Raw genomic sequence first — 18,513 nt, 5'->3', positions numbered from 1 at the left:
TCAGGTCTGGGAGAACTGCTACAACTATGAGCGGAATCTTATCTTCTGAAGAGAAAAGTCAAATCAGGCAACGACCACAATGAGAAACAGCAGCTTTTCATCAGTCAGACTGAGAAACTGTTTATACAAACACTGAATAAATAATCAGACGGACGCACCGAGAATATCATCAGATTCAGCCGGTGGATCAATCCCATGATGCTTTGCGCTGTGACGTCGGCCATCTGTGGCGTAAGCCCCAGATCCACGATAAAACCAGAAGCCGTGAAGCACTGAAAAGGACCGTTAAAACGCCATCTACTCCGTTGTGACTGTAACTTGATCAGATGGAGCCGATTTAATCAGACAGAAGTGTTTGCCTGACTCGATTTTAATCGGATCAGGATTAATTGGATTACATGTAGCGCATGTAACCACAGCTATTGTCTCGACGGCATGTCAAGTCCCTTCCTCGCATTTCTGTAGAGATGTCTCGCAACTTTAGACACAAGACAAAGGCAGATTGGTCCTGATGAAAACAGCCTCGCCTCGGTTATTTCAAGAATCCAGAATCGAACCGGGGATTTTCCCACGGCGGAGCCAGAGCGCTAATTGATAAGTTCATGTTTTAGATCTCATTGCAGCTTACAGCAGATTTCCTCAGGTTCACATTCATAATGCCGATACATTTAAATCCCCCTGCAGCTCCAACCACCAAAACAAGAGTGTAATTCATGATCCAGCAACCACTCCACTTCCTTTCCTGCACAGAGTGCACGGCTCTGCCTTGCAGGGAACATGGTCCCAAGACCGGGAAGAAAATGGATTTTGGCTACAGTTCAGCTAATAGAGCTAAAAGCTGCATTTTGTGGCCCGATCGGCCTCTCAGTTTGACATTAGTGTGTTTGTCGTCGTTCATCTGGGCTCAACGGTTTAACTGGTTCCAGGAGAAATGTCTTTCTCCTAATCGACCTACAGTAAGCTCAATCAGATGGCCAAAATTCCACATATATTTCAAAAATAAAACACATATTGCAAATTGTTCTACATATTTGTTAAAGACAGAGAAGGGGATCCACTGATTCTTACAGCCCACACACACACACACACACACACACACAAAAAAACAACTCTACTGTGATTCAGAGCTGATTCTCAGTGAATGAAAACCAGACGAGGTGGGATGGCAAAATAAAAAAATAAAATATCAGACGACCGCCACAATGAGCAAAACCTGTGGGAGGAAGGAGTGTGAGACACATCCAGATTGATGGCTGGAGCTGGGAAGTGAGCAGACTGCTGGGAAACCTGTTGATTGTCGGTTCAAATAAACTGTGCCGTGTGTGTGTGTGTGTGTGTGTGTGTTGCTACTCACTCGTAGGAAGGAAGGGAAGCCTGTGCCGTAATAGCCGACAGCAAAATAGTCGGGTTTGGGCCGGATCACCTTCACTATGTTCTCATAGAACTGGGCCTGCTTCCGCTGGAGGGAAACACAACGGTGACATGAAAATAAACACAACTCTACCTTAGATCCAATCATCAAGGTAGCTTCCTTTTTAATCAATATTTTTTTCATTCAAATGAGATTTTATTGCTCGATTTAAGGGTGAAATTGAAAAAGCCGAACATGCTGTGCTCTCCAGTAACACCCAGGAAACTTGTTTTGGATCTATAATAGATGAGTAATGATGGGTTCACAGTTTACAGCATTACGGTGCCGTTCAATAACACAACACAACATTACTTACCAAGGATGCGCTGAGCTGTTCAAAGTCAAACATTTCGTTCTCGTACTGCTCAGCCAGTTCTTTTCCCAAAATGATTGCCTCCTCCCACATCTATTGTGTACATAGACAATTAGGAAATGAATTAATTATCAAGGTTCAAGCTGCGATGAAGCGTTCATTCCCTGCTTGCTAAATAACACAAATTATCCATGAGCCTCTCACAGGCAACGGTATTTAGTACAAGTCTTTTTGGAAATGAATATGTTTCGCCTGTTATGTCAATATTATTTTTGCTTGTGTTGTTCTTCACCACAACCGGAGGATTTTGTCAGGGTGGTGCGTTTCCCCTCCGGACCCGCCCGGTGCGGCGGGGCAGATAAATGTGAGCCACTCCGAACATGTTGAAAAGCTTCTAAGTGGCTTCCTGACAGACTAGATTGGACGGAGCCGGTACGGGCCAAGCCGAGGGTGGACCGAGTCCAGGCAGCCACTCAGATCGGCCTGGCATCAGTGAAAAGCGGCGGCGGCGGTGCCATCTGGGACGGCTTTTCGAGGTGACTCCGCCGCGCCACTCCCAGAAAACCGTCCTCGGCTGAAACTTGGCCTCTGGAGCGCTGACGTGTCTCTCCCTCTGTACGCCCTCCAACACTCCCATGAGTTTGTTTGTGCACGGCTCCTTTCGTGCGGCCGCCTCTGAGCGACAGCTGGCTCCAGAACCAAGACTCGGTGACTGCGTCCCGCCACTGATGACACATGCAAAGCCTCGGGACGTCATCCCTGTGAAAGCTCTGGCTGCAGTCCTGCAGACTCACTCCAGGCTTTGCTCGGGGGCGGGAAAAAAAAAAACAAAAAAAAAACGTTTTCCTCTTCGGGAGTAAATTATGGAGAACGTCTGAGAATATCAATACAACCAGGAACGAGAAATCTTTCTCAATATCAGGTGTTCATGCTGTGAGTAAAGTACGGGAAATAGGACAATGAGGATATACAATGACTCTTAAAGGTAAAAATGCAGAAACACAGTCTAGTTGATGCCTTCACCTGCGAAAAGAGCCGACTATAAATCTCCGCAGAAAAAAAAAAAAAGGCCCATAAATCTTCTCCATTCAGACACAGGCCTTCAAAAAAACTGCTTTCTCATGCCAGAAGATGTATTTAAACAGAGATGACAGCATCTAAAAATAACACTTTCACAGCCGGGGATTCGTCATGATTACGGCCTCTGTGTGTGTGTGTGTGTGTGTGTGTGTGTAACGGCGTGTGGACGTCTTACCTTGCCCTTGTCGAAGTAATTAATAATCTGCTGGTAGAGCTGGTCTTTAAGCTGCCCTTGAGTGGAGGCCTGGTACCCGTCCCTCTGTGTCAGGTGGGCAGCGCAGGGCTCGTCGGACCACTGCAGAGAAGAAGTCGAGCACCGGGGTCAACGCTGCGCGGCGCCGTCCGGGGGGAGCGAGCAAGAGGTGGAATCGATCCATGACTTATTGCCAATGCAAATAAGTGAGACGGATGTGTAATTCCTTTTATGGCTGCTCTGCATTTTAGGGAGCCAAAGCCGTGGACGTGTGACATGGACAATGAAACCGGCGTCAATACTTATTGAACGATTCAGACACGCGATCGGAGCGACGGATTGTATTTCTGTAGCTAATGGGCGGAGAGAGTCGCCGCGATCGGCGCACCGGGAGCCAGTCAGATGAAGCGCAGCGAGCAGAAGCGTCGCTCACGCTCGCGTTCGCCAGATAAACACCAGACACAATCGAGTTATGGAGCGGCCTCATCTTATTCAGCACAAAATAAATCTGCTTGATTTTTGTAAACAATTACAGGCGAGGACGAGCGAAGAAAAGCACGAGAATGCAAGGAGCATCTTTGTGGACTCTTCTTTTTCTTTTTTTTGTTTGTTTTCAAATTCATTTCTCCCGCAACAGCAAATAATAAGGTTTTTTGACAGGCTTGAGCAGCTTGGCAGCGAAATAGACGATCTGATTGGCCCGTGTGTAGAGGCAGCATAATCCGAGGCGTCTGTCTGGACTGATTCATTACCGGCCAGCTTTAATTGGGTTACTGTGGTCTGATAAGAGTCGAGATCTCGGGCCGCGTTTTGTGCGGCGCCACATTTGTACAGCGGAGCCAAAAATATCTGCATAACTTTAAAGAGTGGAGGTGAGCGGAAAAGTAATTGCTTCGCTCGTTGTTACAGAGGGATTGCTGGGAGAGTGTGGCTATTGATTCCCTTACAGCTGGACCGCAGCGTTTGCGTGGTAAGACGGCTCTCGGTTCAGTTATGGACGGTCACGTTCCTTAAATCAACTAAACTGAAGTCCTGATAGATCTGTGACTTTCGTCTCGGCGCTGCTATTTCATCAGAAAACTTATTACTACTACATGAGCCAGTTTCACTCTGTAAACGCTTGTAAATTTCAGATTCAGGTATCCACTTTTCGGTTTTTTATTTTTAATCTTGTTGACAATTGTTTTTGCGTGGAAACAAAACTATGAACAATTTGCACAACACAATAGAGAATCCCTCTTTGAAGGCAGCTGTGATCGGGAAAGGCACGGACGCCAGAAAAATGAAAATTATAACAAATCCGACTCCTGCGAGCGCCGCTGTGACGACACGGCGAGGAAAATGTGATTCAGTCACAGCCCGCTCTTCCCTGTCGGGACCTGCACAGAGGCTGAGGCGCCCAGCTATTTATGCAGAGTTAGATGAGATGTTGGATGCTACCGTTTGGGATGAAAGTCAGAGAGGAACAACTTTACATTCAGGGTATGGCAAACCAGCGGGAAATAGACACTGCAGCTCTTTGTGCGAGGAGTTTACATGGGTGTGGTGCATATTTGGCAGGAAATAGAAACCTTTGAACCTCAGAGCAGGATTGGAATAACAAAAATGTACGACTGTTTATGCATCTTATTTATTACTGCGCCAAATATTTTTTTAAAGCACAGGTTTTTTTGGAATTATTCTCCTGATTTATAGCTGGGGTTTTTTTTCTCGCCAACCGATAAAGAGGAAGGTAAAGGTAGACCTTCATCTTGAGCGCTTTAAAACATGATCTAGGTTTAAAAATATATATTCTGGACGTGATCTGAACTGGCTCACAAGGTGAAAAAGAAAGCTGCTCAGCAGGCCTCCCTCCTCGGCACTTATCTCTGGAATTAAAGGCACAAGGGACAACCTTTCTAAAGGCTCCTACAGGATGTTGACTCTAAAGCTCACGAGGTGCCGCACTGTGCGCCGCCGACTTTATAAGATCTTAGAAAAAGTAAGTTGGACCGCATGATGTTGCTCCAGATGTTCTAATAGCATTTAATTCGCAGGGTGAAAAATATTGTAAATGTTTAAAGGGTGGAGCTGCAGTCACTTTCACATCCGCAAATTTCAAACACCGGCCGGAATCGCTCTGGCGTGCAGCCGCCGAGAGACTGTTTCTCAGCGATCAAAGGCTAAACACGGTTCAAGTGCGATTCTTAATTTATTTATGAATGATTGCGTGGGCTTACCTTGAGGAGCTTGGCGTGGAGCAGCAGAGTGTAGGCCGCCTCGGTGTAGTTGTCGCACTCTTTATGGAGGTCACACAGCTTGTACAGGTACCTGGCGTCAAACAGCAAATGATTTATGGGTCACGTCCAAAGCGAGCCTCTCGCACTTTAGCGGAGCGCGGAAAGTTAACTCGGGCGGACTGATGTGTCCTGACAGCCTCTTTCACCTCGCCTCACATTTGACGGACAGACGGGAGAAACTCTGACTGGTGAGCTTGTGAAACGGAAAACATAATTTAACCAAATCAAATAGTTCATCCCGGACCTCTGGGCTGCATAGTTGAGAGAAATTGAGTGAAAATGTGTATCATTTTTTTTCTTTGGCAGGAAAAAAAAAAAAAGAAAGAAACATTTTCTCATCTGAGTCACAGATTTTGGGATTTCTCCAAATAAAGTGGCTTAAAATGTGGGAAATGTAAATTGGGGATTTGGCACAATGATCTTACCTGATGTACATTTCCTCTCTGTCTATCTCCTTGTAGAAATTCTACAGCATGAAAAGAGACAAGGAAAGAAATGAATAAATGATCATATTCTAACTTGGAATGCCTCACATAAGCATCTACCAGTGAGAAATGAGCAAACATTGCGATTACAGAGGTGAATTGAAACGTATCGTTCAATAAAACCGAAACATTGACGCAACAATAAAAGAACGAGGCTCAGATAAATCTTAAATACGGGACACATCAGCCTGTAGTCTTTTCAATGTCAGCTGCCATGTGAGATAAAACTGACATTTCGGTGCTCGGAGATGAAATGTCACTTCACAGACGCGAGGCGACTCAGGTGAGGAGCTCTGTGATAACACATTAACGCAGGCCGACACATAAAGCTGCCTGTTGTTCCCTTTATGTGAGGAGCGCGCCGTTAAAGGAACCTTACTGGCGCCGAGAGCCCACAAACGTCTGTTTGAGATCTCTACAGGCGATTCTATGCAGGTTCCTCCGTGTAATTCACCATTAGCCTAATTCGGGAGGCATTACGAAAGGCTTTAGCGTCTCTGAGGACCGGAGGAGGTGGAAGCCTTACGAGCACGTTGACGGTGCAGCTCATGCGGTTCTCCTTGTTCTCGTCGTGCATGATGGTCCTGTAGTCCAGCAGCCGCTCCAGCAGACGCACCACCAGGGTGACGAACGTCTCGCCGTTCCGCGCCAAGTACTTGTGCTTCCTGCAGTGCTCCAGCAGGCTGCGGTTCACATCCAGAGGAAACAAGTGTGTGTTTAAAGAGGTTCTTCGACAGTCTGAAATGTCAAACTTCTGCCACCGGGGATTCGGGGGAAAGCAGTTTTTCCTCTTTTTTTTTTTGCCGATTAAAGCAGAGTTAGCAGCCGACTGCTCTGAAAACAAACACCACAGCGGCGCGCTGTGATGAGCAGCCGTGTGATCATCAGCGCACTGTGATTATTTTGAGGAGTGCTATGTCGCAATTAGCATTATCTAACTTGTGAGGGGCTCAGGCGTAATCCTGCCCATTAATCAGCACTTACATTTTCTGGAAGAGAACTTTGTACTGCTCGTCTCCGCGGCCCCCCTCCACCTCGTGATCCAGCTTGGTGATGATCTCGTTCTCGAACTGCAATTAGACGGAGCAGGCGTAAATAATCAGTGTGGCTAATTTTTCAATTCATTAACGCCGTCTCCCCGTCTCGCCTCGGCTGAGGAAGGGGGAGGGGGGGGTTTGTGCCTTGACTTTACTCGTCCAGCGAGTGTGTTCTGTTCATTATTAGAGCTTTTCTTTATCTGTTAAACTGTGGATGCCTGAGATTTGATGAATTACAGGAGTGCCTTTGGGCTATGAAACTTTTCAGACCAGATGCACGGGTCTGCGTCGCTCCGTTAGCGTCCCCGCCGCCTCATTTACTATTCATTCCACCATCATCCCGCTCTGCAGCGGGCGCTTCCTTGTGGTAATTCTCGGCGCGTCTCACCCGCTGGAAGCTGCACGTGAAGTGGAACTCGCACTGCATCATGTCGAAGAAGATGGGGATGGTGGCCTTTCGCAGTTCAATCTCCGGAACCAGCGTCATCTCCAGGATGGGACCCACCATCTCCGGGATGAATTTAATCTTGTGGGGTCCTTGAAGGGGAGGAGGAGGAGGAGAAGAAAAAAACACTTTGCATAAAACCACAGAGCACACCACACAAATCGTTTGTGGGATTCAGTGACGATAAATGAAAAAAAAACAAAGAAGTATATTGAATTGCTTGTTCTGGATATGTTTAATATGTAAATGCGTTTTAACACGGGGAGCACCTGCCTCCCGCTTTTCAAGGAGATAAATAGAAAGAAAATGCATTTAACAGCAGCGCACATAAAAACGGAGTGAGGGATTCAGTGTGATGCGGTGGAAAGCTTAAGTAAAGGATCACACGGTGTCGGGAACAAATAGAGAGGAGGAGCAGGTGTTCAAATCTAACACCCCGATTCTGGTGCGACGGTTTGATTCCATTGACGACTCCGCAACATAAAGCCAATTAACACATCGCGGCCTATATTTAGCCGCTGCTTACACCCTCAACAGAATAAAACTGCAGAAAGCCGGCATCAGGAAGGGCTGGCTTACCTAGATTGTACCACATGTCCCTGATTTCAAAGCCGATCTGTCTCCTCATGTCCTGGTACCTGGAAGAGAAACAAGGGGAAAAACGTGAAATAGACGCTCAGATACGAACAACTGTGCTAAAAACTGCATTTCAGCAAAAAAAAAAAAAAAAAAAAAGAAAAAAAAAATCACATTGATGCATGAGTGCAAAACACAATTCAGTAATAGGTAATGTGTGGTGTTTTCAGCCATCTGTCTGCACCGAGCGCAATAAATGATGTAAAACGTTCCCAGAGTCTGCCACCATTAAATTTTCAGTAAAACAGATTCACTGTGGTAAGCGTGCTTTGTTTTTAACACTAATGTACTTTATCTATCCGTCCAAGTTCGTTCATTCAAAAGCTCAGCTTTAAAGGACGGCGTGAGACGGAGCGTTCGATCAAGGCGTCGTTGGTGGTTGTATTTTTGACTTTTTGTGTCAAAAGCTCTTCTGTAAATGAAAAAAGATTTACAGCGGAGGCAGGAGGGATCACTCCAGTCCCGACCCTTTGTCCGGCTTGTGAGAATTGAGGGGCTTATAAGCCGATCGGCTCCGTCACGTTCAGGTCACGGACCAATCTCAATGGCAGCTTGGTGCCCGTCTCGCTGCCTGCCACGCTGTCCCGGGTCACGGAGAGGACAAACAGCGGGCGGGAGAGAGAAATAGTGGATGATGGGGAGGCTAACAGGAGAGGGAACAGCAGGAAGAGAGGCGAGAAGATGAGGCCGAATCTGTGGATCTGATCACACGAAACAAACAAAAAAAAAAAAAAAATCATATAGTTGGCGCTCTTTTGTGACAGATTAGGATTCGATAAGAGAAGATCCTGAGTTCGTCACTTAAAACATGAAAACAGCCATTTCGGACTTTTCCAAACCACGATACTGTGGTTCAGTTCTGGAGCAGAGCCAAACTATCTCCGCTTCTGCACTCGACCAAAGCAGGCGGTTGAAGTGGGATTACTGCCTGAAGTATTTCACCTCTTTTAACCAATGTCAGATACTGGATGTACTATTTGATGTTCAAGGAATTAATCACATTTTTGCTTTAAGATTGCCGGTTTCATGTTCCTCCTTCTGGTGAGGCCCGGTCTTTATCAGGCCGCTGCAGACTTACTGAAGCTCGCCGACTCCTCTATCTCTGCTCTGGTTTCATTACATCTCAGTGTAAAGCTCCATAAGACACGTTAGAATACATGAAACACTTGGGAACGCTTTAAAGTCAGCAGAAAGACTCACCGGTCCATGTAAATTATACAACCCAATCACTTCTGAGTGAATCTGACCAGAATCACGCATAATACTGTAGGTCCAGTGTTTGTTAAAAAAAAAAATATATATATAATTTTTACGGTATTAGGACCTTTTTCTGATGATATATACATATTAAGTGAATTACGTGGTCTTCATTGATTTTCATGAGCCAACTGACTGATGTGTTAATACAGCAGAAACTTTCACTGCAACATTTTAACTGAGAGGAAATAAACATTGAAAAAATACATATATATCTAACAAAATGCTGGGATGCCCAGGTCAAAACACTTAACCGTAATTTGCTGGTAAAGATAAGAGTGTTGCGACGCTCACAGATTGATTTTCAGACAGACTATTGGCAGCATGTTGCGATGTAAGTGGATGCCTGCCTCTGAAAATTTACTCCATAGATGAATGCAAGAATGAAATGCATAATGCATCACATCCTCAACTCCTTCTGCATCTCATCAACACTTAAATGTGCATCTTCCTCCTGCATATCAGGGGATCATGTGACTTCTCCCAGTATTAATCTGGAGCATCTCTCCCTCTGTTTAATGAGTTTGCAGGAACTATAACGCAGGAAGCCGCCGTGCGCCGCCGCCGCCGGCAGCCGGACGGGCAGCTGGCTGTCAGGACCCTCAGCGCACACCTGTCAGTTATGGGCCACGAGCGCTCAGAGAGGTTAACCAAGAATAACGCATCTACAGAGGGACAGCGGCCCGTAAGGCGGATTGAGCCGCGTAATGCGGCGGGGTCATGGGGAGGAAGAGAGAGGAAATGAATGTGACGGCACAAAGTGATGGGAACAGACGAGGGGGAGGGAAGGAAAAAAAAAAAAAATACAAAGAGAGAGTCAGACGGAGTGAAGGAAACACTCACAGCTGACTGACAAGCAGTGGCCTGCAAGGACGGCTCAGACGTGATGAAAGCCGGGAGCGAAGGAAGCGCGAGATCTTCACCCAAAACGACAACGCGATGCTCCTTTCTCCACCCCGTCATTCACAGAAGGAGCTCATGAGAACGACGTGGCCGTACGAGCATTTATCCAGCAGCGTATGAGGCTGAACAGTGTTTACTGGGAATCCCTCAAAGTGGAGGTGAAAGGGGAATTTAGAGAGAGTGAAATCTGACCGATTATCTGGATTAGTTAGAACAACAGTGGGCCAGCTTGTTCTGAGGTCTCACAAGAACATTATTTTCTAAAATTAAGCTCGATGAAGCATGAAATTGACATTTAAATCAGACAAGTGGTAAAAAGATGAAGCCAAGAGTAACTGATTGGGTCAGTACTCCGAATCCCTCTCTGCTAAACAGATCACACAAATCTGAATAAAACACCTGCAAATTCATCAATATTATGTCTCAGTTCACTATTCACATCTTCAAAAGCCTGAAACATTCGGCCACATATCGCTGGAACTCAAAAATATACTTCAGAATAACTTCTGAAATTCTCAAAATGATCTTGAATCAACTGAAATAAACCATGTTTGGTGCATGCAGGGAGGATTAAAGTGAGACTGCCACCAGAAAAATAGTTTTTACATTTTCTAAACAGCATAATTTTGTGCAAAGATAAAAACTCAGCACACAATTAAAGTAAAACAGAAAAAAAATAACTCGTGACTCTGCTCTCTACAAGAAAAACAGTAGTTTTCTCTTCAAAATAGTGTTTAAAAATAGGCTGGAGAACTTTTTAAAACCTGCACTGAATGACTGCTGGCGATTTGAGCCCAATCTGGAGCAGCTGAAGTGACAGGTATGAAGCCATGATTAGAGGGCAGAGGGATGGACAAACCGGTGAAAATAAGACCCCCAGCTGGGAAAAAAGGAACATAAACACAGACATTAACAGATGCATTCATCTTCCCATTCATAGCCTGTTAGCAGCGCTTTACAAGTCTGAGTGTCAGGATGGCTCCGGGATTACACAAACTCCAGTAATGGACGAGAACAAACAGCGGTGCTGGACGGATGATGCAGAGAGGAGGGTGGTGGTGGTGGTGGTGGTGGTGGTGGTGGTGGGGGGGGGGCCAAACAAAAGAGAGAGTAAATGCGGAGTGTTTTAAGAGCCGTGCTCCACAAATCTTTTGATTTCAACACTCTGTTCTCTGCCTCTGAGTAAAGGCACAATAATTGGTATTGCAGACAGAGCTGACAGGTCGCGCACCGGCGCACAGGGAGGCGAGACGTGCACGGAGAGACGTGGGAGAAAGACGGCGAGCAGTAGGTGGAGGACAGAGGGAGGGAGAGTGGGCGGGTGGAGCGAGAAAGGCCGGCGACAAAGAAACCGACAGTCCCTGAATAGTGTCCCTGTGATTCACCCTGCAGACAACCTGCTAAAACCTGAATGACACACGTATTAGTGTCAACTGAATAATAATACGATCATCTCTTCTCATGAATGGCGGCTGGGATTTCTTCTTTCTGTACTTGGCTGCCGCACCGCGCTGGAGTTTGTTTTCCAGGGCGACGTCACGGCGCTGACCGATGAGTTTTTACCAGTCTGATGCACGCTGTGGCGACAGAAGCCCCTCCGGAGGGGACGGCGGCCAATATGCTCCACGTTCGCCCAGAAAGCATTTACATGTCGGGATGCGCTGCCAGACCGGCTGAGAAATCCTAATATAGATGAACGGCTTCGGATGGATGGGAAATAAATCAGACTTATAGCTGAGGGCGCGATTTGGCACTTTTACAGAAGTCAAGGTCTGACTTTCACAGACTTAAAATAAAAACCACTATTGAAATTCTTTGATACACGATGTTAACTTTGCTCATCAAAATGCGATGAAGGGAGAAAAAAAATCTAGAAGGACTTTGCAAGTAACAACTGAATATCTCTCTACGAGTCGATCTGATGTATGATATAGAGACGTGAGAGCTGTCGGAGGGGAAAAAGATGATTTTCATACTCACTTGTGGAAGATCTTCGCTCTTTTATCACTTGAGAAGTTCTCCAGCTGCAGCGACTCCTGGGTGAGGAAGGCCACGGCCAGGTGAAAGTAGTTGTTCCACAGCTGAAAAAAAAAAAAAAAAAGACAGGGAGGGAGAGAGGAGGGTGTTTTTAGGTCAATCTTTATGTGCAAAAACTGTTTACATGGATCCTGATTGGATCACAACCACAGTTGGACACAATTAGAAGCGGATCGGCCTTTAATCGGGTCCCTTGAAGGGAAAGCTTTGTAGTTTCATTAAACGGTTCCGCTCGGTGTCGGGAAGAGGTGGGCGATTTAGGCCAGTGTCCTCTGGAGCGCACTCTCAATCAGACAATGACAGCAGCTAAGAGAAGAGCAGCGGGAGCCGTCATTTCTTATGACTGCGAGCGCGGAGCGCTGCACGCATATGAAGCAGGACCGTTATGGAGAATGACGCCGCATAAGGTGCAACATTTCAAACAGTGAGAACTGATGGATGAGACGGCCATAAGACATTCTTTAGTGATGAATTGTCTTGTATCCCCGGTGAGCTTTCACTTAAGGTGGGAGGAAAACCTGACAGCTTTATTCATAAAGCGCAAAAAAAAAAAAAAAAAAAAAAAAAAAAAAAAGAAGTGCTGTAAGTCGCACTGAAACGCTGCTACAATAATAAATCTGTGAAGACTTTAAAAGCTTAAAACAGTTCGACAGTTCGGCTGCTGACAGCATTAACATCCCAACACAAGTCAGACATTTAAAAAGCAAGTAGGAAAAGTTTCTCTCTGCTCGGGTGAGCAGGTTAAAATATTCACAAATGCACATGAAATTGCTGGCCATTACTGGATAATGGATGTTCTCTTGCCATCTTTGTTTTTTTTTTTTTTTTTTTTTCAAATTTCTTCTGTATTCAAGTGACTTTTTTAATATATTCAGCAGCTCCAACAATGATGCATCGACGACAGCCTGAAAGTCGTGTTTATGAGAAATGCCACGGAAATCATTCCCTCAAACGGCTCCCAGCGCCGCTGGCTCGACTAAAAGAATACCATCATGGGTTTAAAGGAAGGATCTCAAGGTTTTGTAAATGAAAATAAAGAAGCTGCTGTTGGTTCGGTTCTCACCTGGAGCTCAAAGTTGGTTTGATCCAGGAATTTCTTGTTCAACACGGCTGCGTACTGATTAATGGCCCGCAGGAAGACTCTGGAAAGGAAGAGAGAGAACAGTTTTTAACTAGACTTCTCCAGAAAAGAAAAAAAAGATTCCCCCAAGCGTTGCTCCAGATCAGCTGTAGTGTGTGTTGAGAACAGATGGATGGATGGATGCTTATTTCAGTATCATTTAATGATATTAAACTTAATGATTAATACCATTGCTCACACTAATAACATTAAAGACTCATACATCCATGCATGAAATAATTGCATGTAAATGTTCATGTCTTTATTCATGCATTTCTCCTTTTTCTCCAGAAGGTCAATCTTGTTTATGAAACTTTTGAGTCCATTAGAAACAGATCTTATTTGTTATCACAGTGAAACACTGCGGTTTAAAAAAATGAAAAGGACACAAACAAATGTTTTTCTCGGATGCGGCGAGGCAGTGAAAATCTTCTGACTGGAGGAAAGATTCTCGTTTTTAAGCGAGGAGGCCTTGATGTCAAAAGTTAAACACGTTACAGTCCGACCCAACAAGTTAAACAAACACTTTCTGCGCTGCTTTGAATGTCAGAGCCCATTTCAAATTCAGCATCACGCAATACGGACCAATTAATTAAACAGACTGCTACAGGAAACACTCCGAGTCTGCACTCCAGCAGAGTGACTGTCTGCCTCTGTTTAACTGTATGTACTTCTGACAGAGTCACAGATCTCTCTGTTCAGCAGACGGAGCTACAGAAAGGCCAGAGGCACCCCGGAAAAAAAAAAAAAAAAAAAAAGATGCAAGGGCTAGATCTTAATGAGAATGCCGTCTGATGGGTTAATCCACTCTGATGCTGCAGAATTAAATGTTAATAACTTAAGTGGCATGAAGCTTTTAGAGGGGAATTATGATTGCAACTCGCAGAGTCGGAGGCACATTCGCTATTTAACTTCATTTCCTGGATGAATTTGCCATTTGCCATACAGCAATCTCTGAGAATTATCCATCGGGCAGGAAAAAAAAAAAAAAAAAAAAAAAAGAAGCTCTTGTCATGTGTGGAGGAGGGAAAAATGTCTAGCGCAGCACATTGGACAGCTTGGTTTATTTTATTTAGGGAAAAAAAAAAAAAATCACCCCAGGCTCTGAGCTCCTGCTTCAGTTTATGTGAGAATTTTTGCTTACAAACACTAATCAATGAGCAAACGGCGACATGCGATCGCCCGGAGAAGCACACAGAGACACATCAGAAATGCGATGCAAACAAAAAAAAACAGGCAAGGTGAAAGAAGGACGATTGTTCTGCCACTTTAGTGGATTTCATCAGGGTTTCATGAACGGGCAATGAAGCAGCATTAAGATGTAACGCTTATGTAACCGACACTGGCAGGTAAAGCAGACATCTGCAGCACGGGCAGCTCCACGAGCGCGACCCCCCCACCTCACCCCCGCTTTAGCATGAGCTAAATCCTTACTGGAACTGGGCCTCAGTGTCAGAATTAACAATTCCACCCACATTTCATTGGCGTTTCTCACGCGGCGTGTGGCAGGAAGGTTCTCCAAGGTTACCGGGAGGTTTAATGCCGCAGAGAGAGGAGGACTGGGACCGACCGAGGCGACCTTGAACCAGGGCAGGAGCGCGTCTACCGTGGCAAGCTGAGCATCTATCTCCATTGCTGACGAAAATCAATGTGTGATATACGTTGTTGAACGACCTTAATCACGATCTGAAAAGGTTAACCGCCACTGAACACCTCTGGAAACGCCATCAGGAGTCCATTTCTGCGGCTCTCTGGCCCCTGAGAACCCCTCCAAGAGCCTATTACCGCTAAACCCCGTCCGCACGGGCGCGGGGAAAGCCCCCCGCCGTGCACGCCCCCGCTCAATTTTCTGCCGCCGTGCACATGCCAATATGGCTGACAGCTTTAACGGCGGTTCTAATACTGGAGTGTGTTTCCCTCCACGGCGCTATCAAAGAATTAGTTAACACCTTAAGTGTGGAGGAGAAAATTATCGTCTTTTCTTGTGTGTGGGGAAATTTCAGAGTCGAGCTTTTCAGAATAAACAACAACCAGCAATGATTTATATATTGATTCTTCTTTTTTTTTTTTTAACCTGAATTCTTTGATTTCTTTTTGGTGTTCAACTTGTCAGTGGAATACAGCCTCTGATATCCACAGGCCACAAAATTGGTTTTCAGAATTAATTATTCAAAACAGTCTGGCACGAAAATGAGAATGCACTGATCAGAAGTTAATACCGGCGTCGTGCTTTCAGGTTCGATGCGCTTCGGCTGGAGAGCCTCGCACGGACTCATTTAAAGCGTGTAAGTGCGGCTTGAAGTTTTGTTTCTAATCACTGGAATCTTCAGCAGATGTTTCGACGGACGATGTGGGATCGATGCTCCTCACAGCTTCCGGCTGAATGTGACTCAACAGGCAAAGAGAAGCTGTAATCTTCTTCATCTTACTTTCTGGAGGGGGAAAAAAAAAAACACTCCTTCATGTTTCCAGTAGAAATGCATGATCATAAATACGTGCTTCGTATGTTTCCCTCTTCAATGTAAACTCCAGCTGCTAAAAGCCTGTTTGAAGACGGCCAGTCTGCCTGAGAGCAGACACATAATGGGCTTTCATGAACGGACAGGACGGCTCCTCGGAGCACATCCTGCCATTAATTAAAGAGAAAAACTTAATGAGGCAGATGAAAATAGAATATACTCTCCCTCACGGTGGCTGCGAACTGAGGCCGTTTCAAACAAGATTAAAATAATTTAGGCCTAATTCCTCACTGTATCTTTTTTCTTTGATTTGCATATATTCTCATGGAAAGTGCAAAGTGAAACATTCAGAAACAATTTACACTTTAAGTCATTGCAAAAACTAAAGTTGATCGAATAAACAGAAAACTCGAGGACTCGGATCAAGTGCTTGTTTTCCGCCTTCTGCTGCGATTTCCAGCATTTCCATAGACATCCCCCCAAAAAAACCTGTAATTTAAACGCGACGCTCAGCAGGGAAATCAGGGTAACTCTAATCATCTCCAGAAAATACAAGACTTCCTCACTTTCTGCTTAGACAGACACAAAAAAAAAAAAAAAAAAAAAAAAAAAAAAATGCATTTAACTTTTTAATTAGGCAGTGCAGGAACAACATTGCACCTCCTACACATCTGAGTCATTTTGATACAGTAAACAAATGGAATCATTACGACAAAACAAGCTCCATCAAGCTGTCAGTGTCACACAAATCGCCCCATTAAATGCTGATTGATAAGTGCGCTGCATATTTACAGTTGAGCACAGAAAACTCTCTGGCGCTCCTGCTGCTTCTCGAGCTGCGGATCAGTCGGCGTCCTGCAGCCACGGCGCACAGGCCGGGCTCCGATTCTCGCTGAAGACACCTAGCCTATATGCTAATGAAAAGCTATCAGCGGATCATACTTGCTAATTGAGTTCGGGGGAGCATCGCCGATAACGATCGCTTGCTATTTGCATACTTCTGGAGAACAGCAAGCGTATCGGCCCAGGCTCAGAGATAATGCAAGGTCAAAAAAATCCTCATCGCCAGAGCAATTAATTAAATTACTCCATCTTTATTCCAGATAACCGATCTAATATGGGATCAATTCATCTGTCGGTTTAGATTTTGAACCGATTCTAACCGCACTGTGACCGCTACCTTCTCCCCGTACATCAAAATGTAGCGTGCCTTTTAAGATAGATCCTAATAATTTATACCGGGCTGCAGACGCTCGGCGAAGCTCTAATGACTCAGATATATCTGTGAGTTGAGTCAGAGCGCCGCTATTACCTGTTAAGACGTTTCCCCATTTACACCGAGGGAAGAACTCCTTCACTTCCGCGCACCATTTCAACTCTCCAGCCACTTTAAACACCAAAAGTCTCTTAGGCCGGGCTGGGGTAATGGCGCCGGAGTAAAAATCATTCTTGAAAACTCGAAAAGATTGCAAAATGTGTTGAATAACTCACAATTGACTAATTTATTTGAATAATTTCAGAAAATGCCAGCTTGGATTAAAAAAAAAAGAGTTGAAAAACAGCATAAACTTAATGGAGCCATGTTTTCTGTCTTTCAATCACATACCATGATCTTGACACATAAAACACCAACTCTGCTGGCGTGAAGCAAAGCACAGCAGAAAAAAACAAAAAAACACAAGGGGCAGTTATCCAAACCCTCCCCAAAAAGAGCCGACGTCGTCAACAGAATATTTTCTAGTCGAGGAAACACACAACTCTGTCACAACAAAACGGAGATGAACGGAGGCTGGCGGGGGCTTCGGAGGAGATCAGCTCCGAGGAGTTCTGCAGGATCAAGTGGGAACAGAGTCCAAAGCGGCACGTTATCGCTGAGATCGCTGGTGTTTAATGGGCAATAAAGGCTCGCGGAGCCAAGACAAAGTGTTGCAGTGGAACGATGTGGACCGTCGTCGTTGCCGTTGAGGATATTGTTCTTGCGCTTTATAGTTGCAGCTGACTGAGCGCAATTTCAATCCGCCGCCGCCGCTGTGAGATGCTGGGGGCCGCTCGAGATGACGAGGCTTTCTTGTGGCTGTCGGGCTTTTTAAAAATGCTTTTGGAAATTCTTAGGCTGATCCAACTAAGAATCAGTTCCCAAAAATCTTTTATTTGGAAACACGTTGGTACAGATGAAGATCAGACGGCTTGTTTGGAGGCGCTACCTTCCACCAGCGCAGAAATACCGAGATCTGAGGTTTAACAATGACAGGAGAGGATGCTTTTCATCCACTGCAAAAAAAAAAAAAAAAAAAAGTTCTGAAGAGGTGAACGGATTGCTAATGAGGCAGACCTTCAAATATTAATAAGCTGGAAAACATCTGCTTCTGCTCTGAATACATGTTGGGCGGCGGGTGATACAACAAGGCACTGATATCAAATGGATCGTGCTGCAATTAAAACAGACTAAACCGTCGACATAATTCCCACCGGTTGAAGAGTTAACAGTCTCACGGAGTGTTTTCTCTTCAGCTTGTCCGTCTTATCAGACAATCCTGTGATCAAGACGTCAATATGTTTCGCGGGGTAAAAGAGATGATACAATAATGGTATTTGAGATGAATAAAAAGGGCACTGGCCTATTAGCGGCTTGATATTTATGCTATTGGTCGCCCTTTTAATCCGCGCTGATTGCAGTGTTATCGATGCCGGATGTTTGAATGCCACGCTGGATACACATCATTTATGCTCTCAGAAGACGGGGGGGGGGGGGGCATTTGGCTTGACATGCTGTTGATCTAAAGACGGAAGTAATTGCGAGAAAGGAGCGTTCACCAGATGTACGGCAAACATGTCAGTTGTGTTCAAAGAGGATAAGA

At 45.1% G+C, this 18,513-nt stretch overlaps 1 protein-coding gene across 3 annotated transcripts in view; it reads right to left on the bottom strand.

The window, feature by feature from the left end:
• Positions 1-18,513, bottom strand: part of dock1 (dedicator of cytokinesis 1) — a 135,922-nt gene that overhangs the window by 17,246 nt on the left and 100,163 nt on the right. For all 3 annotated transcript variants that reach the window (XM_030097503.1, XM_030097504.1, XM_030097505.1), the window contains 11 exons: positions 13,140-13,218; positions 12,020-12,120; positions 7,823-7,881; positions 7,187-7,335; positions 6,746-6,831; positions 6,288-6,444; positions 5,702-5,742; positions 5,217-5,307; positions 2,980-3,099; positions 1,728-1,817; positions 1,355-1,459 (listed from right to left, as the gene is read on the bottom strand). In XM_030097503.1, the coding sequence (XP_029953363.1) occupies positions 1,355-1,459; positions 1,728-1,817; positions 2,980-3,099; positions 5,217-5,307; positions 5,702-5,742; positions 6,288-6,444; positions 6,746-6,831; positions 7,187-7,335; positions 7,823-7,881; positions 12,020-12,120; positions 13,140-13,218 (1,078 nt within the window). The remainder of the gene's footprint in view (positions 1-1,354; positions 1,460-1,727; positions 1,818-2,979; positions 3,100-5,216; positions 5,308-5,701; positions 5,743-6,287; positions 6,445-6,745; positions 6,832-7,186; positions 7,336-7,822; positions 7,882-12,019; positions 12,121-13,139; positions 13,219-18,513) is intronic.

Source organism: Salarias fasciatus, chromosome 8 (genome assembly GCF_902148845.1).
Source record: "Salarias fasciatus chromosome 8, fSalaFa1.1, whole genome shotgun sequence".
Classification (NCBI taxonomy): Eukaryota; Metazoa; Chordata; class Actinopteri; order Blenniiformes; family Blenniidae; genus Salarias; species Salarias fasciatus.
The sequence above is the reverse complement of the archived record's forward strand: the minus strand, read 5'-3'. Positions and strand labels throughout refer to the sequence as shown.